General features: G+C 40.9%; 1 protein-coding gene across 1 annotated transcript in view; it reads right to left on the reverse strand.

The window, feature by feature from the left end:
• ptprq (protein tyrosine phosphatase receptor type Q) overlaps nt 1-24,284 on the reverse strand; it is a 33,258-nt gene that overhangs the window by 2,359 nt on the left and 6,615 nt on the right. Inside the window, exons 11-50 of the mRNA XM_074677532.1 lie at nt 22,698-22,767; nt 22,390-22,589; nt 22,009-22,237; nt 21,781-21,909; nt 21,542-21,688; nt 21,201-21,361; nt 20,239-20,734; nt 19,967-20,128; nt 19,696-19,875; nt 19,508-19,615; nt 18,936-19,217; nt 16,996-17,277; nt 16,441-16,561; nt 16,184-16,338; nt 15,921-16,066; nt 14,940-15,111; nt 13,300-13,620; nt 12,936-13,211; nt 11,960-12,111; nt 11,550-11,691; nt 10,682-10,957; nt 10,206-10,577; nt 9,865-9,974; nt 9,148-9,334; nt 8,797-9,035; nt 8,610-8,679; nt 8,109-8,267; nt 7,626-7,917; nt 7,465-7,538; nt 7,259-7,358; nt 6,943-7,071; nt 6,079-6,123; nt 5,462-5,488; nt 5,231-5,312; nt 4,125-4,215; nt 3,906-3,982; nt 3,545-3,679; nt 3,287-3,412; nt 2,200-2,345; nt 1,959-2,094 (exon numbers count right to left, since the gene is read on the reverse strand). Coding sequence (XP_074533633.1) covers nt 1,959-2,094; nt 2,200-2,345; nt 3,287-3,412; nt 3,545-3,679; nt 3,906-3,982; nt 4,125-4,215; nt 5,231-5,312; nt 5,462-5,488; nt 6,079-6,123; nt 6,943-7,071; nt 7,259-7,358; nt 7,465-7,538; nt 7,626-7,917; nt 8,109-8,267; nt 8,610-8,679; nt 8,797-9,035; nt 9,148-9,334; nt 9,865-9,974; nt 10,206-10,577; nt 10,682-10,957; nt 11,550-11,691; nt 11,960-12,111; nt 12,936-13,211; nt 13,300-13,620; nt 14,940-15,111; nt 15,921-16,066; nt 16,184-16,338; nt 16,441-16,561; nt 16,996-17,277; nt 18,936-19,217; nt 19,508-19,615; nt 19,696-19,875; nt 19,967-20,128; nt 20,239-20,734; nt 21,201-21,361; nt 21,542-21,688; nt 21,781-21,909; nt 22,009-22,237; nt 22,390-22,589; nt 22,698-22,767 — 6,804 coding nt within the window. The remainder of the gene's footprint in view (nt 1-1,958; nt 2,095-2,199; nt 2,346-3,286; nt 3,413-3,544; nt 3,680-3,905; nt 3,983-4,124; nt 4,216-5,230; nt 5,313-5,461; nt 5,489-6,078; nt 6,124-6,942; nt 7,072-7,258; nt 7,359-7,464; nt 7,539-7,625; nt 7,918-8,108; nt 8,268-8,609; nt 8,680-8,796; nt 9,036-9,147; nt 9,335-9,864; nt 9,975-10,205; nt 10,578-10,681; nt 10,958-11,549; nt 11,692-11,959; nt 12,112-12,935; nt 13,212-13,299; nt 13,621-14,939; nt 15,112-15,920; nt 16,067-16,183; nt 16,339-16,440; nt 16,562-16,995; nt 17,278-18,935; nt 19,218-19,507; nt 19,616-19,695; nt 19,876-19,966; nt 20,129-20,238; nt 20,735-21,200; nt 21,362-21,541; nt 21,689-21,780; nt 21,910-22,008; nt 22,238-22,389; nt 22,590-22,697; nt 22,768-24,284) is intronic.

Here is a 24,284-nt window from a genome sequence, read left to right on the forward strand (position 1 = left end):
GGTACAGACACTTGAGAGTGGCATGCTTCCAGTCAATACACAGAGCCACTCTTTGGTTTGACCGACAATGAATAATAACCTTCATCCCTGAAGGATTCTTGTTTGCCTTTTGACTGTGTCTGTTTGTTAATCTAAATGAACTGAAACCAGCGATGACCTCGGCAGACATCTGTTGATACAAGAACAGACAGGGAAAAAGAGGAGAGATGGAGAAAGATGTCTCTTAAGTCCTTCCTGAGGCTACATCTAGATTATCTGTATGGACCACACAACAAATGACTGAGCATTAACTGTCTCAGCTGTGAGGGGTTACAAAGTCTACAAAAAAAATGCTTCTTTATTTCATATTTTGGGCGGCAGTAGCTCAGTTCATAGGGACTTGGCTTTGTAACAGGAGGGTTGCTGGTTTAAGTTCAAGTCCTAGCATGGACTAAGATTGGGAATTGGGCTGATAGCTGGAGATAGATTCGGTACCAATGCCTGGTACCTGGCAATCGGTACCGGTACTCAATGGCACCAGTTTTCGGTACTTTTTTGTGTTTATGTGGTAAAAAAATATCAATTTGTTTAATACTTTTTTTTAAATTTAACATATTTGTTCTTCAATGGATCAATGCTGTGGTCATGTCCAGCATGAAAAATCACCTACTATTCCACTCCCTCACAGTCACAAGGATTTGTTTAGGTACCGAAACCTGGTACCTTTTGATTTTACATGAATTGGTACCTGGTGCTTTTGACAGGGTTTTGGTTGGTACCAATTAAAGTACCGTATTTGATACCCATCCCTATTCCCGAGCACTGCCGATGTGCCCTCGAGCAAGTTTATTGCTTTGGACAAAAGCATCTGCTAAGTGAAACTGTAAATTGTATATATCTATATATTTATATATCTATAAACTGTGCTTTATGCCTCCACCACTACACTTTATTTAACATTATTTCAGTCTGTTTCAGTAAAGTCTTGTGTTCTGATCTGAGCCCAGATCTGAAAACCTAAAGACATAATTTTACAGTTTTGTTTCAGCGGGTAGGCAAAAGTTTCACTAAGGCTACTTGATGAGTTTTGATACATCCCTGATCAGATAAAAACCTCTACGGAGTGGCTTCTGAAAGCACAAACATTCAGGACCAGAACATAAGATGCCTGCTTTCTTGTAATATGAACGGCTGTTTAAAAATTAAAAATAAGGGACCTAAAATGTGCCCTCTGTTGGGTATTTCACAACACATTTTCACAATTGACTGTTTTTTATTACACCAATAAGCCCTTGTTTCAAAATGCTTCTTGGCTGAAGTATTTTAATAATAACATTAGTGATTTTATAAGGGATATGAATGATAGCCTCTCAAAGCTGAGCTGCTCTTGTTCAAATATAATTGGTCTTGCACACTAATAGCTGTCTGTTTGGCACACTGAACACTGCTATCACAAAGAATCATGCCCTTGCAGGTAAGAAGGAACTCTTGTAGCTGCAGACACTGCAGGCTCATATCTCACTGCCAAAATGTGGACAACAAAAAATGTGCAGAACAACCAGAAATAATAAAACAATAATACTTTTTTTTCTTGTGAGAAGCACAGGCACTTGGCAGGGGTCCCTGTGGAAAAGGAGACATACACCACTGAGGTTTAAGTAATGACTGGAGAAGGTAATTTTAGGACGGATTCATGCTGCTTCAAGAGGGGGAATCCTGCTCAGCACATGCCTTTTATCTGCTGCCAGATCATTTCCTTCGTCAAAACAAGATTTTTCCAAATATTCTCTCATGGGGACAGGACCGCAGCAGGGCAAAGATGTAAAAGTAGGACAACCACACCACACTGACACTTTTACTGGAACAAGTTAAGACAAAACACTGTATGAAAAGCATTTTTTGCATGTTGTTTATCCTCTGTTGATTGTGAATTTTAATCACAGAAGAACAAAACACCAACATTCATAAAGTGAACTCACCAGATTCTGAACCATACACATCCTCTCACTGCGAAGTTCAGCCACCAGGCCATAAATGTCCACGAAGTCATGATCTCTGACGTGCTGAATGAGGTGGTCGAGAGCGACAAACACGCCTGTTCTTCCTACACCCGCACTGAGAAGCACAGAGAATGACACACACGTCACTGTCTGCTGCTCAGCTGTTTGTTGATATTTAAACCTGCTCATACACTAAAATGTATGTATTACAGCATTGTACCTGCAGTGGACCACTATAGTGGTGTTGTCGTGCCTGTGGGCTCGGACAGCTTTGACAAACTTGATGAAAGTGCTGCAGGATTCTGGGACTCCGTGCTCAGGCCACGATGTGTAGTTAAAGTGGCGAACCAGGATGTAGTGGCCGTGCTGCAGACAGAAAGCGATCCAAGACATTGAAAGGGCTTTCAGTATTTTGGAATTGCTCCCAAATTCAGTTGTATGAGGGGGAGGTAACAGACACTACAAAACATTTGCTGGAATTGTCTGCTCATCCTCAACAATTTATCTGGGCACACACCTGTCAGGGCAGGATGAAATCTTTCTTAAAATTTTATTAAGAGCCAGGGAAAAAAAAAAAAACCTGCAACATGGACATGGCTGCAACCCAACCCTCCAACATAGACAAATACGTACTGTGTCTAATATCTAAAATATGGAATGAATGAATTTTTCACTAAACTTTAGAGTGGAAAAGTAAAAAAAACAAGGATTAATGAATTGACTGTATTTAACTATTATGACATAAGGATCTAAAGATGACTGATTTGTTCTTACAAAGCTGTATCGTCATGTTATGCTTATTTACAAAAAGAGTGTATAAATTTAAAAGATTTTCAGTTTTTGGGTTGACTGTCTCGATATGAAAACTACATTGTCCATAATGCTATAACTTTTATACACTCATTAACGAAAAAACAACATGACTGATGGAAGTTCATCCACATACTTTGGGAAGTTTGGAAAGTAAACTTTTAGTGAGTCATCAATGTGAAGCTGGAGCTACGTAACTGTTAGTTCAGCTTTTTACCATATAAAAACTGAGAGCAGCTTTCTTTCTACCTCACAAAAATGAAGGTGGAATAACCTTCATGCAGATTTATGTGCAATTTTCTATTTTACAGATACTTTTGATACCAATACTAATACTTGGCTTCTGGCATAGCTAAAACAAAAAATCATTCTCAATATGTCAGCACTCACCGCAGCTGTATTTTATAGATATCCATAAATTATTATGTTTGTGTTTGTTGTTGTGGGAGCAGAGTGAGGTATAAAGACATATGAGAAACACGTTCCAGCTTAGTCACCTTTTCTACTTTAAGGGTTCTGACTGTCCAGTCAGGAAGGACTTCCTCTGACACTTTGGAGACTAGAATGTCACTAAACACGGACATTGGCTTGTTGTCCTCTGGCCAGTACTTGTGACACCGAATCTGAAATGTCACACACACACACACATACACACACATCAGATTTTCATAACGGAAACAACCCTCCTGGTGCTTTGAGCCCAGCCTTTTCTCTGAATGTTATTTCATAACAGCAACAAATTTCTCATGACGCACTCTGCCTTTTTCGTAACACTGAGTGAGCATGGCGATGGTGCGAGTTCCTGTTTCCCAGATCATCCTCCAGAAGTCAGCCACAGTGCCTGGCAGAGGACCCTGGGTGGCTATGAACTCATTGGGACAAAGGTATCCCTGGAAACAGAAAGGTGAGTACGATGAAACAAAGCACACTGAAATTACCTTCTGAAAAACACATTTATCTGTTCGTCTTTTTATCTGTCTCTTCAAAAGATCCGGAAAGAGACAGGAAATTATCAAGAACAAACACCTCTAATTGCAGTAATATGCCTCATGCCTGAGTGACAACTCTCACAACCTGATATTGACTCAAGTGGAAGTGATCCCCCCAGATACTCACTGAAACAAAGCTGGCATTGATGTAGTCAGAGCCTGCAGTGCCTGGTTCTGACAGCAGCTTCACTCGGTTGTTATTGTCTAAACAAAGCAAAGTACGACAAGCTCAGGGAAAAATATGAAATACAGTAGCAGTTCATCTTAGAGCTGATGCACAGAGATGATTCTGGCTTTCTGAAGCTGTCATGACCCTTGAAAGCTCAATTTCAGCACAACTACTTACACGGTTTGATATTTGGAAAGCGGTTTTTGGATCTGTTCCAGGGCAGGTCAGCGTCTGTGGTTGCCAGGTCCTGTAGCAGTTTTGGAAGCTCCTGTGAAGATGTAATTCATCAGTATTAACATAAACAGAAGAGGTTAACAGTCAGAGACTTTAAAATGCCCAGAGTAAAGTACTAACTCTGGCTTTAGGTTCTAGTTTGGCTTGGTTTACAAATGTGAGAAAATTTCCTCAACTTTTTAAAAAATATTTTTGCATAAACAGAAACAAGACTCCTCATCCCTTGTTACTTCTTCCAAATGCTTTGGCAAATGTGCTCAAATTTCTGAGGACAGTTTTCTACAATTTGAACAATGACTTATTTAGTGTAAAAAAGATTATGTCCTCAGTCAAATAAAAATTCTAGCCCTCTCATCAGGTTATTTCATGCTGAATACTTGCCATGTTTCTCAGCTTTCAGTAGTTTTAATGATATGGAATCTGAAAAATTGATTCTTCTTGTTATTCTCATTAATTTTTAATTTTCTGGTTCTTTGCTTTGTTTTCCTCAGAGGAGTTTGTGGCTGTTAAGAGGTCACATGTTATTCTTCTGTGATATTTTCTGTAAGCACTATCATTTATGCAGTATAGAACAGTGCTCTGTTCCTGCTGCAGATAAAAAAAAAACCTTTGAGAAAAAGTTCTTTACGAAACATGCAAATCAAAGAGCCTTTTTGCTTTACAAAATAAAACATGAGACCTTGGACCTTAGCTTCAGAAAAACCCTGGTGAGGTACATCCTTTTGTACTTAAACCAAAGTGTTTATTCATCATGCATGAGCTCTTTTGGTAAAGCATCTTCAATACTGAGATGCTTTAATATGTCTCCGAGCAACAAAGTATTTTTAGGCTAGGCTTGTGTTGACTCAATGCAGCTGCTTATCTTTGCAAAGTTGACCTCAAAGGCATGCATTTTGTAAATAATTGAACATCTTTGTTTTTTGAAGGAAGCAAGCAAAACAAGGATACTGTCATCGCTAAATTCTCCTTTGCTGTTTTTGGTCAGTTTCAGGTAATCTTTCCTTTTTTCTGATCTCATTTGTATGAAAAGATTATTGGCCAATACTTACAGCAAACTCCTCCTGGAACTTAGTGTTGTCATTGTTACACAGATCCTCCACATGCTGCAGAAAAGACTTCTTGTTCACAGGCCTGGCAAAGACATACACTGAATATGAGACACAGATAGAGAACCCTACAGCAATATGCTTCTCTTCCTCGGTTACAACACTGAGCAGAACAGAGCAGGCTGCAGCTACTGTGTGCGCACATCCTCACATCAGTTATGCACGATGACTTACTTCAATGATTTCCGGTAGCTGAGCAGCCTGTTCAAAAAGAGACAGCAAACATTAACCAATATAAACACATTAATGCATCAATCACATCCACTCTGTGGTATTTCTGTTCACCACAGAAGGACTGACTCATGATGAAGAGAGTGTAAAAAATTGTATTTAGAAGCAAAGTGGGTTCAACCCTTGGTAATTAATTCCACTTCTGAATTAACACCGACTCACACTTTGATGTATTATTCCTAAGGAATATGCTAATGTCAGAAAGCTTGGATAAAGCATATGGTTTCCCCATGAATGTCTTCTTTGCAGAAGTTTTGTAGCTACAGAGATCCTTTATAATATCGATAAAGCGTACCACTTGTGTCCCCGAGATAGCTGAGCCGACAGAGCAATTTCAAGATAGTGAGTGGGTAAACAAATTAAAGTGGACTCAAGAAGAGGAGTGCGATCTCTGCCGCTGATGGAGGAAGAAGACAAATTCTGACATTGTTCCTGATTCAATCAAGTCAGTTTTAACCAAAGAGTAAACAAACACAGTAGGATGCCTTTATGGGTAAATGTTGTTACGAATAAAAGACATAGTGAACATGCAAGCGCACTCAGCCAGAAGCTCCACTTACTGGATCACATAAATCTCTTTCCGTCTAAAGAAGAAGGAAGAATACCTGGTGAGAGAAAAGTGGAAAAAAAAGCCAAGGCATGTCATTGCAAAAGTTATTTCTGCCATATTGGTGCCAAGTAAAAAGACAAGTTGTTATTGAAGCATAAAATGTGCTTAGAAAGGTGTATAAATTTGAACTTAAAAGATAGGTAAGGCAGCTTTAAGGTGAGCACAACATGCTACTGTCAGAAACCAACAAGCTATAAGACACAGAGCAGCACAGTGCACACATTTTTTAATTAAAGCGAGAAAAAGCATTTTAAAATACATTGCAGTCGAATTACTTTTATGTAAATAAGATGAGACAGTAATCTAACGAGGGGAAGCATCTTCCTTGTGATTCTGGACATAATCTTGTGCATTAAGGACCTTGAGCTAACACAACTAGCACTCAGCTTCTCTTTTTTTCTCAGCAGCCAGAGTTCTTATTGCACCTGCCAACTGTGAACCACCTTGTGCTTAAAAAAAGAACAGAGAAGTGAGACACTGAATTTATATGAGAGGATGGTTGAAGGGAAGCAGACAGGAGGACTTGTCTGTTCTGCAGAGACCTGAAGTAAACCACAAAGCTGAACTGATGCTGTTTTGTTCTACAGAGCGACTGCTTCTATTTTCTGCACAAACTCTACAACTCTGTGTGCCGACAGAGGCGCACACCAAGTTGGCTGCAGAAAGGATGGGTTTTTTTTGTCTTCTTTTATGGTGAATCTGTAATTTGTCTGGAGCAGCTAGATCAACAGGAGTTCTCCCAGTTTTTGGCAGTCAAAACTGTGTGTGCGTTATGTTTTGTTAGAGCATGCTTAGACTAAAGCAGAACACACACCGGTTGAGTTTTTCTTGTTTCAGCTCCAGATCTGCCACAGCGATCAGCTGATCCAGTTTACACTTGGTCTCTATGATCTCTGCCTCTCTGGGTGAGTAAGTCCCGCCCTCTTTCTTGCGCTGATGGATCCTGACATGTCAATCAAGCACATTGATTGATAAAAAGGTTAAAATGTAATCAACAGTAAAAAATGGAAGTTGATTTAGTAAAATCAAGCAATGTGAAGTTTGTTTACTTATACTAAACTGTATCTGATGCAATGATTTGGTGACTGTATGAGTGTTAGCAAACACATAAAAGCCTGATTTGATCTTACTTGACTGAGCCACAGATGATCATGATGAGTAAAACAGATAAGAAGAAGGAGAGCAGGACACCCAGAATGATCTGTTCATCTCTGGTCAGCAGCCCGTCGACTACAAAAAGAGCAAAACAGAAACCATTGCACACACACAATGATAGAGACTTGAAGGATTTTTTAAACTTTTTGATGCGGAGCAGTGAAGGAACAAATGCAGATACCTGCAGTTTTGACGTGCTCTGAGTATTCAGAGTCTGTGGACTGGCCATTGATGTTTGTGGCTCTGAACTTGAACCTGATGAACAACAGTTCAGGTCAGCACTATCCAATGCAAACACATTTAAAATATATACATTTTCATGATGTCTTGTGGGGCACTCACACATAGACTGTGTTTGGCTTCAGAGGTCCATTACACAAACTGTCAGTGTTGTTCTCCTTCATGCAGTCATCGTTTCCTCCAATCACGTATGTTCCTGTGGCAGTGCGATTGTTTTTCACTTGGGGCCAGATGTCTCTGGACACTCTGTGACCGCCTCCGACATGTGTGTCCGTGCGTGATGCCCCGTCACCCAAAAAACATGGCGGGTTGGGGAAGCCCTTGTCAGTCAGGTACGGGGAAGGACGGAAAAAGAAAGCATTCTTCCAGTTGGTCAGGTTTAGGACGTCCTTCACTGTGATGAGAGGAGAGTGGAAGAGAGGGTGATTTAAATTTCAGCCGACATTAAGCCCTTCAGCTCTGCTTACATTTTGTCTTTAGCTATGAACAGAGGGACGTACTATAAGACAGGATTCTTCTTAAAGCTTTGAGCTTAAGAGTATTCAACCTAAAGTGATAGCTGTCAATGTTTTTGAAGAGTCATACCCCCTGACTCAGCTACGATGACCTGGATTTTTGTGATTGGCCCATTGTCGTCACTATAGAAACAGGCAGGCATGTGGATGGTGATACTTCTGTGGGTTACCATAGCAACCCCTCCATGGCCCTGCACTGCCTGGGGTCTCTGGGTTGGCTTGGCTGGGGCTAGAAATCATGCACGTGTGACCACAGAGGTGCAAACCAACACACATACAAAAACACACACACACACAAAGAAACACACAGAGGACATTGTGTGAAGGTGTTGTTGTTGTTCTATTTCATTTACATATTTAACATGACAAACAGGCCTACACCGACAACCTTAACTGCACCTCTACACCAACAGCACATGTCTGGATGTTGCAGTGCTACATTTGCTGTGTCAGGCAGGCCTACATGCTGCTGCTCTGCAAGAAGACTCTGCCTCACATCACTTCCATAGGCGATACTGCAGCGAGAAGCAGTGAAGCAACATACAACAGAGAGGAGAAAACCACAAATTACCTTTGATCCCTGTAGTAATTAGGACATGTGGACTGGGTGGGCTCCTCCCAGCTCCATTCTTTGCTGAAATCTACATAAAGGAGAAGAGAAGAATGGGTGGAAGGCATTAAAAGAGCAGGTTGAGGTTGTGACGTTGATTCTCCTGCAGCTGTGGCTGAATGTACTTAATACATGTTCGATTATCTACCTGTATACTGTAGCTGTGTCCTCCCTTTAGTCCATCAATGACACCGGTCAGCTTGTTCTGGTCTCTCTGTGTGATATTAAGGCTGGCATTCTTCACCAGACGGTCTTTCTCATAGATGTACACAAAATAGGCTGTTATGTTTCCATTCGGCTCCTCTGGTGGAGTAAAAGTCACCTTTACACGATTCACTTCCTCTGGGATTACTGATAAGATCACATTCTTGGGAGGGTCTTTGGGCTCTGGGAAAAAAAGTAGAAATGATAAAGAAAAAATGAAATTGAAAAAAATGATAGATTGATAGATAGATAGACAGGTTGTGCTCATTTTATAGACATTTCAGGTTATGCTTACCCTCCTCCATTGTTTGAAATTCAACAGGCCCGATGGCTTTTCCATCAGCAGCAGCGAGCTCCAGTGGACCAGTGAAGGCAGTGATGGTTACAAAGTAACGAGTGAAAGCAGTTAAGTTCGTAACAACGACAGTCATCAACTCTCCCGGGGCTCGGACTGTAGAGAAGTTTAAATCAGGACCATTTACCTTGAAACAGAAGAGAGTTAATGGAAAGAATTAACACAGCATGAAGGGACTATAGGTACATATTGACTTTTTTATTAATTCTTAACAAGTTTATACATTCTGAGAACCTTTAACAGATTATCAAAAAACATGTCAAACTTCATAAGGGATACGAAAGTCATACACCCAGCTGTAGTAAGTGGACAGTACCTTGATGAAATCATTGTTTCTGATCACTTACAAACCAATCAACACAGTCCATTTAAACTCATCTTCCCTTTCACCAATCCTCACCACAGTAATGCTGCTCATACTCTACTGCTGCTGGCAGAGCTTTGCTTTCACCAACCCAGCCTCCTCTTCTCTAGCCTAAAAGCTTTGCTTTACCCCTGTGAGGGATTTTACAATGCACCCCTTGGAAAGCCAAAGCATGCTTCTAGACTAACCCAAGAAGCCCCGAGCACCGAGCAGAACTGTGTAACTGTTTAGCACAAAGTGGTTACATTTATGATAAAAGTACTCCTGACTGAAATAAGACCAGACATAAGAACCTGCACAAGATAAGAAGTCGGTCCAGAGAGAACAGCTGGGGTGTCCCATTCAATGCGAAGGCTGCTTGAGGTGTGAATCACTGTGAGGTCACGGGGTGGGGTATCAGGGTCTGACAGAAGAGGAGAGAACATGAATGTGCATTCAAACAGATTCAATTCTATGATATACCTATGTCCTTATCTCAAATCTTTGATAGCTGTTTCTCCCATCACAGAGTTTAGATACTTAGGATCTCTCTGCTTGCTTTAGAAAAGCAGAAGAGGTCACATACAGTATGACTAAATAGCTACACTCCCCCCGGCTATACTAAAAGGTCAGATCACCCATCCTGTGTTCTTACTTCCAGCCAGGGTGCGTGCATAGTTCCAGTTTGTATATTCTCCAACTCCAGCGTTGGTCACTGCTGCCACTTTGAAGCGGTAGTATCTGTATTTAGCCAGAGACTGCAGTGTAACACTGTGGGTCTCTTCAGTGCCATCTGATGTGTTCAGTGACACAGAGAATTCAGAGTCCACACAGTCCGGGGTCAGTTCGTCTTCTGGGTGCGGCTGTGCGGTTGTCAGCATGTTTGATCCACAAACAGTGGAAAGCAGCTGTGCAATGATGTGGTACTCTTTCAGCAGGCCTGGAACAGAGAGTGGTGGTGCCCACTGTAGTGTCACATTGTTCGATGTGACCTGAGAGATGGTGAGGTAGAGAGGGGCAGAGGGGGCTGGTGATGAAGACAAAAGGAACTAATATAAGTATGCATATTGGTTATTGTCTGATACTTATTTATCAGCAATAAGAAACTGTCCATCATATACCGCCATCTACCTGACTCAGAGAGAGTATAAGCAGAACAGTTCACACTGTCTCCAGGCCCAGCTGAGTTCACTGCAACCACAGTGAGTGCGTACTCGTGGTCTGGTGACAGCCCGGTCACCATGTACTCTGATGTGTGAGCCTCATGCGTGTAAGACTCTGAATCCACCTCCAGAAGGATCTCATAAAAAAGAATCTGCCCATTGGGGTTAGCTGGAGGCTCCCAGGACAGCTGAACCGAATCCCAGCTGACACCAGAGCAAGACAGGTTCCCTACAGCGTCAGACACTGCAAACAGAGGAATGAGACAGCCATGTCAGCCCAGCTAGCATTTCAATCTCTTTAACCATCTTACTGTTGCTTTAAGATAAGAGAACATAATTTAATTTCTTATTTCCCTTATTCTATTTCATGCTGAAACAAATAGCCTTTGAACAGGAAAGTGCAAAAGGGCAAATGAGCTTAATGCTGACAGCTACACCAACTCATGACATTTTTATCAAAACTCACTACTGCCTTTAATTTATTTTTAATTGCATAGCCTGGAGCGCTCATGTTATCACACTCTGTACCTGAGATTACCTGCATCTTGTCTTGTTCTATTCAAATTAGCTTCTTTCGCTCTGGCATTAAAATATATTTTTAAAAAGACCTCTGAAATTGATAATAGAGTTAAAAAATGAGTACTTAAAAATAAGTGATCTCTATGTTTTCTGATCAGTTTGTGATTTTGTATCTGTTCAAAAAAAATAAATTGGACATATATGAACAAAATATTTGTTAGACTTTACGTGTAAAATCAAAATCTATTCTGGCTTGTATGATGATTAATTCAGACACTAAACGGTTACTTGAATTTCATCTTTCATGTGTGCATTACCTGACTCATTAGTTGTGAAGGTCACCGAGCTGCTGAACTGATTCCCGTGGCCCACTCTGGTGTAACTATACACACTAATCTCATAGGAGCTATGAGGCCTGAAGCCTGACAGATACTCTGTGGTTGAAGGACCTGAGGAATTCTACATTAGTGAAAACACACAAACACATAAAAAAGTCACATACACGATTAAATCATCCAGCAGTGATTCCTCAAGTGGATAACATCTTTATTGTATCAGCACATGCGTGAACGTGTAAAAATACTACCGAGTGGTATCTGAGGTGTGAAATAAGAGCTACCCTCCGTGTAAGAGTGTGTACTCTCACTGAGTGGGTCTCTGGATTGTGTGTAAGTTTGTGCCGTGTTATTATTGTGGAGTAGCTTACAGTGTGTGAAATTAACGTTACCCTGTGTGTAACAGTGTGTGAGATGAGGTCTCGGATCCTGAAGCCGTACTGTATCACCACTCCATTAGGCTCCAGAGGAGGCTCCCAGCTCAGCCACACAGAGACGGCTGTGTGGTTGTATATTGTCAGGTTACGGGGAGGAGACATGGGGCCTGAAACATCGAGGTAGAAAGTAGATTTATAAAGATGTGATATACAAACTACTGCTAAGAACAGCATCAAAATTAAATAACCTCTTTAAGTTATACTTAATACTTAATTTAAGCTTTTACTCTCAGACCTCCCCTCCCCCTGCACACTCACAAATCTGCACTGCAGCCACTCTTTAGTCTTTCCCTGTGAGTCTTGTATGTCAACTTTTTTATCAGCACTTGGTTTTATAAAGACAGAAAATCTGAATTTCTTCCACATTTGGTTCAGTTGTGTTTACAGCAGGTGACTCATAGATGAGGGCAACTGTTTTTAGTGATGCAACACATCAAGACGATGGGAAATAATAAAATGACATCTGCACCTTTTAGTATCTCTAAAATCACAACAAAAGCACCTTAAGAGTAAAAGTTATCCTATAGTCTTTGCACTACAGGGGCTGTGACTCAGAATAAATGTTTTTTTTCTTTCTTCTTAGGAGGGATATTACACTCCTTTATGACAGGGACAGGAAAGGCAGGCAGAGAGAAGTGAATTGTTCACTTGCCAAAAAATCTAATGTGATGTTATCTTCTCATTAAGAGCCAACTGAAGTTGTGTTAAGTGTTTTCAATGTGATTTCAAAACTGTTGCCAACGATTGCACAACGTGCAGTCAGTAACAAGGTCACATAATACAGTGCAATAAATCTGCAATGATTGTTTCAACGTTATTCTTTGTGTTGGTAATGACTCGAAACTCCACTAAACAAACACAGCTTTATAAATGAAAGTAATCTCGGTAGGCTTTACATTAGAGGAAATGTAAAACCTGCTCGTGTACAAACCTCCTTCATCAGTGTGCAGCTGAAGCAGCAGATTCGGTCCCGAGCCTTTACGAGTTGCAGCAGTAATAGTGAGATTATAAGATGTGTACGGGAGTAGGTTGGTTAAGATGAACGAGTTGTTGGGGGTTTGTGTTGTGTTGGATCCTCCTGAGCCAACAAGAGTGAGAGTGTACTCTGTTATCTCCCCATTAGCCTCCAGAGGGCGCTTCCAGACCACTTTGATAGAGGAGGATGACAGATTCCTGGTGGACACCAGCAGCGGGGCAGAGCTAGGAACTGAAGAACAACACACAAACAAATGTCAGTGTTGAAATAAACACATAAGGGCTACTCAATGCACGCGTAGCTGTGCAGATAAACTTACTGTCATCATCTGTTCTCAGGAACAGTGTGCTGGTGTGGTTGTAGGCAGCGCCAGCACTAGTTGCCGGGGTAACAGTGAACACATACGGGAAATATTTCCTGAGTTTAGTGAACAGGAAGACAGTATCTGTCGTTTTGTGCTTGACAGTTTTGTTGACAGCCGGGGGGCCTTGGTTGGATACATCCGGGAGGATGCCAGCCTCCTGTAAGGTGAGCAGGTAGTAAGGACGACCGTTTGGTTCAATGGGAGGATCCCAGCTGACGATGATGACTGTGGAGCTGAAGATCTGAGCTGTCAGGTTTTTGACTGAATCGCTTGGCACTGAAAAAGAAGACAGGTAGAATGGTGTTACTATTATTAACCCTTTGCGATGGCACACGTTTACAGCCTCCTAATGAAAGTGAGTCTACAAATCAGGATGTAAATTAAGGCATCAATCAACCGTACACTCTCTTGACACTTGAGGGAGAATGAACAGCACACCAGTCATCAGCATCATCATCATTATCCGTCACAAGCACTGTCATAATTATTGGCAGCATGGTCGTGATTAACAAAACAAATCAACAGCACATCAAGTAGAACGATGCAGCAGGGCATACATTTGGAAAACAGAAAAAGGGCAAAGTAAAACAGTTAACAGACACAGAAATAGCATCGAATATATTTCACAGGCCCATCAGAGACATACAGAAGTATTCAGGAGGAAAACTTGCACATGGGAAAGAAGAGCTGAGGGAAAAAATACTCATCCTGTTTATCGTCAAGGCCTCTCAAAAAGTAACACATGGCAAACAGAGAGGAAAAAAGGGGAGATGAAGGGGAAAGGGAGGTAAAAAGTGATGAATGAGTGGATGTGAGAGACCGGGTGTGTGTGGGGGTCTGAGCCCAGGGGAGTGAGCCCCTGCTGGGCTTGGCAGTACAGGAGAGACAAGGTATCCTGGAGCTCCGGTACTTGGCTGAGAGTGGAGCAGCTAGCTAGAGCACAGGCAGAGATACAGAGTCAGTATGAGCAGTAATCATTCAGAGACGGCAAGCAAAATGTTAACAAGAGTAACTAAGACTAAATCAATATAAACAAATATGTGACGGAGTCTGTAGAAGCTTTCTGCACCATTTTTCCCAAAATCACATAAAAACAAAGGGATCAGCTTTGTGTACAGTTAATTTTTTTTGCACTGAAACTACAGAAAGGCTAGAAACATCAAAGCAGATGTAGAGTATCAGTGGCGACATAAAATTACAGAATAACACACAATGACCTCTGTGATCTTTTTCATTTTTCTTCTTCTTTTTTTTTTAAACCCCACACAACTTTCATCATGCTCAGCAAAAGGAAATACAAACTGGCTGTCGTCAAAAGAGAGCATCACGAATGGACAAAAATAGAGCCAGTTTGCCAGACAGAGTGTTATCTCCTTTAACCAACAGGCTGAAAGTTACGTCTTCAATCGCAGAGTTTTTATGTAATTTTTGTTGGAAGTTAAAGAGTTTTGAAAAAAAGTGTGCAGACTTGTGATAAGTTAGACTCTGAGGCCCTGTATGCAATAATCCTCTGTGGATGCATTTGATGTTAACTTGTTTTCTATTAAAGTTGTTTGTGATACAAAATGTAGTCGGTTTGTGCTTGTCTGACTGACCGTCTTCCGGTAAGAAGATGGTTACTGGCTCGCTCTGGACCCGTCCGTCTCCCTGCACTGTGCTGGAGGTCATCCATAAGGTGTAGTTCGTGCCCCCAATCAGCCCAGTCAGAGTGTAGGAGAGGGCTGAATCAGGAAATGCTGGGGCTGGTAAGGTTGAAACAGGAACTCTCTGGGAATTAAGAAGATTGGTTACTTTACAGAGGAGCATTTACATCATGACAAAAGTTACTTGTTTTTTTATGCATGATGATGATAAACCTTAACTTCCCATAGAAAATCTTCAGATCTCATCACAAATTATAAGCATTAGTTTTTCCTTAACTAAAGGGGGCTTACTTTTAAAGCATCTTTTACCTATTCAGTCTTGAAATTCAAGGTGAAACTAGGCTTCACATCCTGCTCACTGCAGAAAAAAGCGACGAGTTGTACATGCCTCTCTCATTACTGTGACCTTAAACGGGACTGGTAAACAATGAATGTCCGTAGGCACATACACTGACTGTACCTGAGCTACATGAGGCCAAAACGCTATGCCTGATCTACTTGGCACAGTTTCGTCTTATCTATGAGTCTGTCATTGAAGATCTTACAGCTGTTACGGCTTACATTCTTCTAGTGTATTCTGTCCATCTGTATCTTGTGTTTGCACGCAGCTGGGGAAAATACTATTCATTTTGCTGTCCCCTCCAAAATGATTTGAAAAAGTCAGAACTCATTCTAGTCACAGCTATTGGCTCCATCTTAGATAATGAACAGCGTGAGGCTGTTAACTGTCTGTTGTCATAACCTTGCACTTTATCAGTGTACTAGTTTGTACCTTATAAGGTAATGTATTTTTTTCCATTTTTAGTCTAATGTTTTGGATCATGTGACCTCTTGGCCAGATCATCCTTGTGAAAGAGACCTCAAAGGTTTTTGTCTAGTTAAATAAAGGTTGAAAAATAAAATTCACTGCTTCTTACACAGTTAGTGTCTCACCTGCTGATTCACAGTGTTGTTATCAGAGTAGTAAATAGTGTAATGCACAATGATTCCATTCGGTTCAGTGGGTGGGTGCCACAGTAAGGTGACAGAGGAGGCGGTCACATTTGCAAAAGTCACATTCTGAGGGGGGTCGAATGGCTCTGCCAGCAAGAGGGGACAAAGAGAGGACACAGACAAATAAGTGAGAAAACTAAAATATCTTCTAACTGAGGAGGATGAAGGTATTTGTCAAACATTCTTTAACAAGCATCAAACACCTGCATCAGTGGTGGTAAAGCTGATGTAGATCAGTACTCCTCCATCTCCCAGCCTGGTCCAGCTGGAGACGGAGGCATTGTAGCGGCTATGTGAGTCCACATTAATGACCACAGATGTTTTAGTTACATTATGCCACACCTCAGTTGTTTCATTCCTGGCAGAAACAGACAGTATGTATGTTGTGATGTTTTCCTTTATGATGTAACAGATGTTGAAACTGACAGGAAGATTGTGAGAGGCAGCTGATGATACTCACCAAACTCTGACAATGTAGTAGAGTACTTTTGAATTGGCTTCAAGTGGTGGCTGCCATGCCAACTCTACCTCATAGTCTGACAGCTTCCTGGCCTGGAGGAACTGAGGAGGTGTGTCTGGAGCTGAGACCCAGGAGAAAGACTTTCCAGCAACATAAAGCAAACAGTGGGCTGACACTTCAACAGAAACTGAACTGATGAAAGATTTTTTCCAATGTATTTGCACTGGACAAATAAGAGCCTCAGTCTGCCTCTCAGGAGCAAGCCAAAGGGAAAACAGGCCTGAAATGAAAAACTCTTAAGTTGTAATGACTCTGTTGATTGTGCTGCTCAGTGCTGATGGGAGCCACGAGTGCCAGGCAGCGACAAAAACCTGTTATGTAACATTGTTAGCACGAGCTGAAATAGAGAGATGTAAGTGAGGAGGAAACGAGGAGAGGAAAGTCAGATTTAATCAGATGCCCTTTGAACTCAGTCATGATGTAACCATGCAGGGTGCTGGAGCTAAAAACAAACCCTCCCTCCCCCTTCCTCTTCCCCCCAACACTCCCTCTCACCATCCTCCAGCGTGGTGATGTTGAGCGGCTCGCTGCTGTAGTTTCCAGCTCCAACACGTGTGTGCGCTTGCACCATAACCCGGTAGTGAGCATATTTCCTTAGATGTGTGATGTGGATGTAGTTGGTTGGGGAGGTGAGGTTCAGGTAGTGAGTTGAATTCCAAAGCTCCAGGCTGTAATGGGTTATAATGCCGTTTGGCATCAGAGGAGGCTGCCAGGTCACATTCACCTCGCTGGGACTGACCGACTCATAGGCTACACGGTATGGAGGACTGCCTGGAACTAGATTGAAAACACACAAAAAAACATCACTAAAAATCTGTATCGTATAATATATTTGACCGTCATCTACTTGCCTCTGTCATGCCAAGGCAAGGAAGCTCAGATGCCAGGTTATATAATGCTATGCTAACTCAAATTCAATGTTTGACTGCCGTTTACCCGGTTTATATGGGCTGGGACCAGAAACCTTATTTAAGTTATGACATTGAAGCAGTAAAGCATGATGTGAAATCTAATTTTATGTTTTTTTACAGTTCAACTTTACTTCGGCAAGGCCAGACCATTACATCCTATATGTTTGTAAAGTGGAGTAATCAAACACAGATTCAGAGAAATCCTCTTTACATCCGTAAAAACTCCTCTATGGTCTGTGTCTGTACTCTTCACCTGAACAGATGTGAAGAGGGTGGGACCATTTCCGTAATGTCTGAAGACCAGGGAAGACCAGACTGAACGATCAGTTTTGCTTTAAAATGATGTTTTTGTGGATGTGAAGAAGATTTCTGTGAATCTGTGCTCAAGTACTCTTTTTTACAGGTGTATATCATAAAATGGTCTTGCAACGCTGAACTGAAAATTGAATTTTGTATATTTGATTGTAAGGAATATCAAAAGTTATTTGAAAAGATGGCTGAATACAATTCAAAAGTGAATAAATTTAGTTTTATAAAATTAAATCCAATTCAATGTCAACCCTATGATCCCATGTTTCTAAGACTTTTTTTTTCCATGGTCGGCCCATGTTCTCACAGCCAAAAAATCATCATACTCAAGATCATTATAAGAAAAAAAACGCTGATTGAAAAGGGTTTTGACAGAAGCAAATCTAAAAGATACTGAACCCTTGTTTTCATTTTCTTAAGTTAGACAAACAAAACCAGATTTGGAAAAAAAATAGAAATGTGGGAACATAGAGCTGTAGGGACATAGGCACACTCCCAATTGCAGGTTACACAAATAATGGTGAATTTGTTTAATTGTCTTTTTTACAGCTGTTCTTGTGACAAATGGGTAAAAATAAAGATGCCAATGAAAATAGGGCCACATTTGAAGCTCAATCAAAACATTTAATGGCTTAACAGCTCCTAATAGCTAGCCTGAGTCTACACAGCTAACATTAGCACTTAGCTATGTAGACCCTGTTTCTGCCTTCCACAGCAGGTAGCACATCTTATTAAAAGCAAGGATATGATAAAAATCCAGCCCAATGTTTCCTCTTATTTCTACTTTTAACTAAAATAAATCTTTAAATGTTTTCAATGACTGATAAGTTACTATCAGAAAACAGCTAAGGTTAGCATATATACACATTTCTATGCTAGCATCACCTTATGTTAGATGACACATTAGAAATAGTTTAAATATGTAGCTAGCTTCATGTTAGTCACCTAACAAGATGTTGGATAGAAGTTGGTTGAGTGTTAGCATTAGCTGTTGTAGCTAATCCATTATAAACTTTATTTAGCAAAAGGGAAAAATGTTGTCTTAACATGACATAGAGTCCAGTTTTCAAAGTTTCTCATCACTGGTTTTGGGACTGAATTGATAAAAAATTGTCAGGCTCCCAACATGTGTGCATCCTGGAAAACGGTTTTTAGCATTAACAACATTTGAGCCTCCCACCATAAATGTAGCCCAGGTTTCATCCATCAACATACCATCCTCTCCAGACAGCAGGTCCAATACGTCTGACGTTTGATTTCCATAGCCGTAGCGTGTGTACGCCCTCACAGACACGTTATAGTAAGAGAAAGGCTTCAGGTTTATCAGAGTGACTCTGTTGGAGGTTGTGTTCATCACTGCAGAGTAAGATTCGTTCTCATACATGACCTCGTAGTACTGGATTACCCCGTTGGCTTTCTCTGGTGGGGACCAGGTCAATGTGGCGGTGGACGGGGTGGTGTCATCCACCATGAGGTTCACAGGAGGAGAGTCAGGCTCTGAGCAAAGCATCAAAAAGAAAAATAAATCATGTTAATGTTATGAAGCATCACACTAATTGCTTCTAATCCAAAAACCTGGATTGCAAATTTGATAAACATGTATTTTTAATTTCACACTATGTTTCATTAATGATAATATGTGCTGCACAAGGTTTAATATTCATAAATGTGTAACAGCACCATAAAAAACACTTTGCCTCTATTTCTGGACAACACAATTCTAATTTGATTGCGCTATTTACGACCCCTGTGATTGTTCATGTATGCAGTTTGTGTTCAGTGCGTACCATCCTCTAAGGTGAAAACAAAGACGTCATCCTCCTCTGACAGAGAGCTCTCTCCAACAGCTGTTGATGCAGCTACACGTAGCTTATATCCAGTATACTTGTCCAAATCTGTCAACCAGAAGAGAGATATTCAGCACGTGTCATCAGTACCAAATAATTGTACAGAACTGAGCAGGGGAGGTTTTTACCTGTTATCAGTATGCTAGTAGAGTCAGAAAACCACTTCAGGGCCTGACTGTTGTGAAGATTGAGCCCATAGATGGTGTAATGTGTGATCCTCCCATTGGGGTTGAGAGGAGGGACCCAGTTTACGAGTATGGAGGTGGAGCTGATGTTCTGATAGGACACTTCGAGTACTGAGCTGGGAACTAAAAAACACAAAAAGTAAACAAATCAAACAGTTTAAACATCTTTGTTTTGACATGTAAAAATGGTTGCTAATGACATGTGACCACCCACCTTGCTCCCTGGTTTTCTCAGTAATGTCTTTAGCTGGACCCTCTCCTACAGTAGTGGAAGCAGTGACCCTAAATGTGTACTCAGTGAAGGGATTCAGATCTGACACCAGGTAAGACAGCTCCTCAGACAAGATGTCCATCACCTCCTGTCTCACTGTCACACCTGCAGCACACAAGCAGACACAAATAAGCACCTCGGACACAGACCTCAGACCCACTCCAATCAGAGCAGGGAAGCTAATACAAGCAGTGTTTACGTTGACACTCCCCCACCTGTAGTACCAGAGACTGCATTGCGGGTTGAAAACTGTCCAGTTATTGATGCATCATGTGTTGACATGCGATGCTGGCCGGGGGTCAAAGCCAAAGATGAGAAGTCTGAGGTCATAGTCCTAGCATGCGATTGCTTTGTAAGCCAAGGTGGAAGTGAAGCAGATGGCACAGAGGTAAGAGAAAACGCAGCAGTCACGAAATTTGCAGGGTCGGTAGATTGAGCAGTTTCATTGTTAGAGGTTGAATCAGGAGATGAAGTGGTGCTTGACTCCTCAGTGACCATGGAGTCTGCAGCTTCTGTGCTGGTGATGTGGTCAGCGTTTCTTAGGCTGAAATGCGTGAAGCTGGAAGCGGTGACAGCGGTGGGCAGCGTGCGATCTGAGAGAGTGGCAGTGAAAGTCGGCGGTGATGTGATCTCACTGAGCTCAGCTGCCCTCTTGCGCCGTCCAGGGACACCGGGAGGTCGAGTCTCATCTTCATCCATATCATTTGTATTCTGAAGGAAGAAAAGATGAATTTAATATTCTGACTGCAGCCTTTGTCCCTCTGGTTGGGAAAAGTTTAAAGCACAAGAGTCGCGATAGTGTGACTCATCGGCCCCCAAAGCACTGTCTACTTGAATCAGAAGACATCGGCGGACATGGCTTGCAGGTTGCATGTGAGGAATGCTTTTTAGTCGCCCCTTTGAGTGTGAAATTTGTCAATTCAGTATGAAGAAGAGGTAGAAATCGCACCAGTATGGTACAGTGTAACGTTCCTTATGAGATCATCTGGTGAAGTATTTATTCTCAAAGCCAATCCCCTGTAAACCAGATATTTTGCTTCACATTGATTTTCTTTACAACAATCCAAGTCTTGTGCCTGTGTTTTACTTTGTGCTACCCCTAATAATGACCATCAAGACTAAAGCCTTTACTGTAATGTATACAAATTATGCACATATGCAATTTATGGCTTACCACTTCTGCAGTGAGGGTGATGTCCTGCAGCAGAATCTCGTCAACCAGAACCTGCACTCTGTAGTTGGTAATCCGACCATTGGGCTGGGCTGGGCTTTTCCAGCTCACACGGACTGAAACTGAATCCTCAGCAACTGCCATTAAGTCCTGCACTGCACTGGGTGCTACACACAAGTGCACAAATAGAAAAGTAAGAAAAAAACAACTCCAGAAGGAACTGCATACAAAGACTGAAACATGAAGTCAGTTTCTAACATTTTAACACTGCAATGAACATCTTTTGCTGATTGTTAAAACTAAATGAAAAGGGTCTCAGTTTATCTATATTTCATGAATGACCTCACCTTCAGCAGGTGTGATAACATCCTTCTCAGCTGCTGGACCCACTTCTCCAGCAGCTTTAGCTCGGACAGCTACAGTGTACCGTGTGTAAGGAGTTAAACCAGTGAAGGAAAATCGCATGTCCCCTGTGCTGTTTTCATACAAAAAACCTGAAAAGTAAAGAAAAAAAAGTAAAGTATTTCATTGCTTGACTATCTTAATGGGTGTATAAAAGTTTCTTTCAGCTTGATTTTACAAAAACCTGTGGGTCCATGAAGGTAGAGCATGTAGCTGAATTTTCCTGTAATGATCTTGGGAGAGCTCCAGGACACTGAAATTGATCTTGATGTCATATTCAGTATGATAAAGTTTTGTGGTGGATCTTCAGGGGCTGCATTACATTAATGTGGAAAAAAGATGATTAACATATTTTGTGCAATAAATAAAAAAAGCAACAACAAGAAAAGGTGCTTTGACTATTTTCCCACACCTGATTCTGGCATGCGGACCATAGTGGAGGCTATCTGTCCCTCTCCATCGGAGGTGAAGGCAGACACCTCGAACAGATAGGCAGTGTAAGGCCGTAGCTGATCAACTCCTACTGATATGGGAACACTCCAGGAGGCTGCAGGGGGCACAGCTGAGAGGGTGATGGGTGGTAAAGATGCTGTTATCTCAAACGGACTGACGGTTGCACGGGATAGGATATCAGCTGCATCCTAGTTCAAAATAAGATAAGATATGCACATGAAGACTATGAGACGTTATTTAAAGCAGTTCTATGTGCTCATAATTTGTTGTTTTCTGTGTATGCATCTATAATCCTGACAGAGAAGTAACAGTTAATATGACAGACTGTGCATTGCAGTACATTGCAGTGAGGCAGTGCTCCGGTCATGATGTCCTCTGCATTGACCTCAAGCATGCGAACCGTCTGCCCGGTACGAGCGTGTTTAGCCTTCACAGCAAATTTTGTGATGAGGCCGTTAATGCGGTGTGGCAGGAACCAGGTAACCATGACGAAGGTGTGGTTCTGAGCAAACGCTGTCAAGTTGGTCACCAAGCCGGGGGCTGTAGAAATGCACACATAAATTAATACATAAACACATGTACTGAATTCACACAATACTTGCTTTTGGATCATTATGTAAGTGTTTGTGCATGAGCATGTGTACCCACGTGACTCAGCTGTCTTTATGTACAAAGACTTGCTGAAGGCACCAGTTCCCGCTGAAGAGATGGCTGCTACCTGAAGGGACAGAAAAACAGGGAGATGAGAGAAACAGAGAGAGGCAGAGACAGAGCAAAAGCAAGAGGAGATATAAAGGATGGTCATTAATCCATAGTACATGCTGCCAATATGGTGGTCACCAGAGCAGATAATTTGTTTAACTCAGGCTAAGAGCAGCGATCCTTCTAACACATTCAAAACAGTGACTCACTCTCATACATCGGGTATGTTTGTAGGTCTTTGACTTTACTCTCTACATCTTTTGGACAGAATCAACTGAAGTTTATAAAAATGTAATAAAAAATGTCCTTATATTTAAATAGCAACATTAGCCTGATTAGCAAAATGATCTGGAATAATTACAAAGATTCATGGATGAAGCTTTCATTAACGATATATTCTGGCTGTTGCACTTATGCTATAACTGCTTTTTTCAAGGAAATACACACATTTTTATTTCAGAGGAAGATTATATGTCTCTTGGGACGGCACTCGACATTCAAAAATATTTCTTACTCAATTGTACATAGTTAAAGTATGAACTTTAAAATTCCTTTATCATAAAAGCACATGTAAGCTGTTAGGTTCCCAGCCCTGGTCCCTGTTAGCTTCTGCAAACCTTTTACTAGTATGTAAAGGGTCCTGCTATTATTTGAGATATTCATTTTAGTATAAATACAGATATTTGACATGCGATATCATTTTATAACGACTCTATTTTACTTTAATTAGCAAATCTTTTAACTGTGTGTGCAGATCTATATAAATACAGATACGTATATGTATATTTACTGTACATTTTTTTAATTGCAAAATATTAGTAACCTGTAGCTTTAAGTCACCTTATTAGTTTATCATTTTTTTTCGACCTATTTCTTTTTAATTTATTTTTGATTTATTTCAACTACTTAATTTTGGCTCAACCACTTTCAATAGATGATTGTTGTCATATTTTTCTGTTTTTTACCTACCCTAGCCTTCTTGTGATTTTTTGGTACAACTATCATGCCCAGGTCTATATAAACGTCTCTTATTGACATGGTGGAATCTGAACAGGAAGTTCGCAAACTAAAGTTAAATGTTTGATTTTGATGGTTGAAAGGGATGTTAAATTAAAAAAAAAAAAAAAAAAATGTCCCACCGTTTTTTTTTTTTCAGATCATCTTTAATTTTTTTGTCTTTTATTTCTTTCCTTGCTATAAAAAATAACTTGTTACCCTGAAATCCTGAATAACAAATATTTTTTTTGTACTGAATATATTCAAATAAACTGTATATCATTCTTTTCCAATTACAACCGATACATGATTCAGGAATACTTCCATCTTGACAGAGTAAACAATGAGCTGGATCTGTGTTCTCCCGGGTCACTGTGTCCCAAACTCTCAACTGCTCTTGGAGGTAAGATGCATGAATTGGGAATTAAGAAGTTGACACTATGATCATCAGTTGTATCAATTTAGTTTTGTTCACTGGGGAAAAGAGTACACAAACAGTTAAGATTTTAGCAGCTTGACTAATAAAACCAGGAAAAC

The sequence above is a fragment of the Halichoeres trimaculatus genome, unplaced genomic scaffold, assembly GCF_033239565.1.
Source record: "Halichoeres trimaculatus isolate MK-OKI-2021-1 unplaced genomic scaffold, fHalTri1.1 fHalTri1_scaffold_10, whole genome shotgun sequence".
Classification (NCBI taxonomy): domain Eukaryota; kingdom Metazoa; phylum Chordata; class Actinopteri; order Labriformes; family Labridae; genus Halichoeres; species Halichoeres trimaculatus.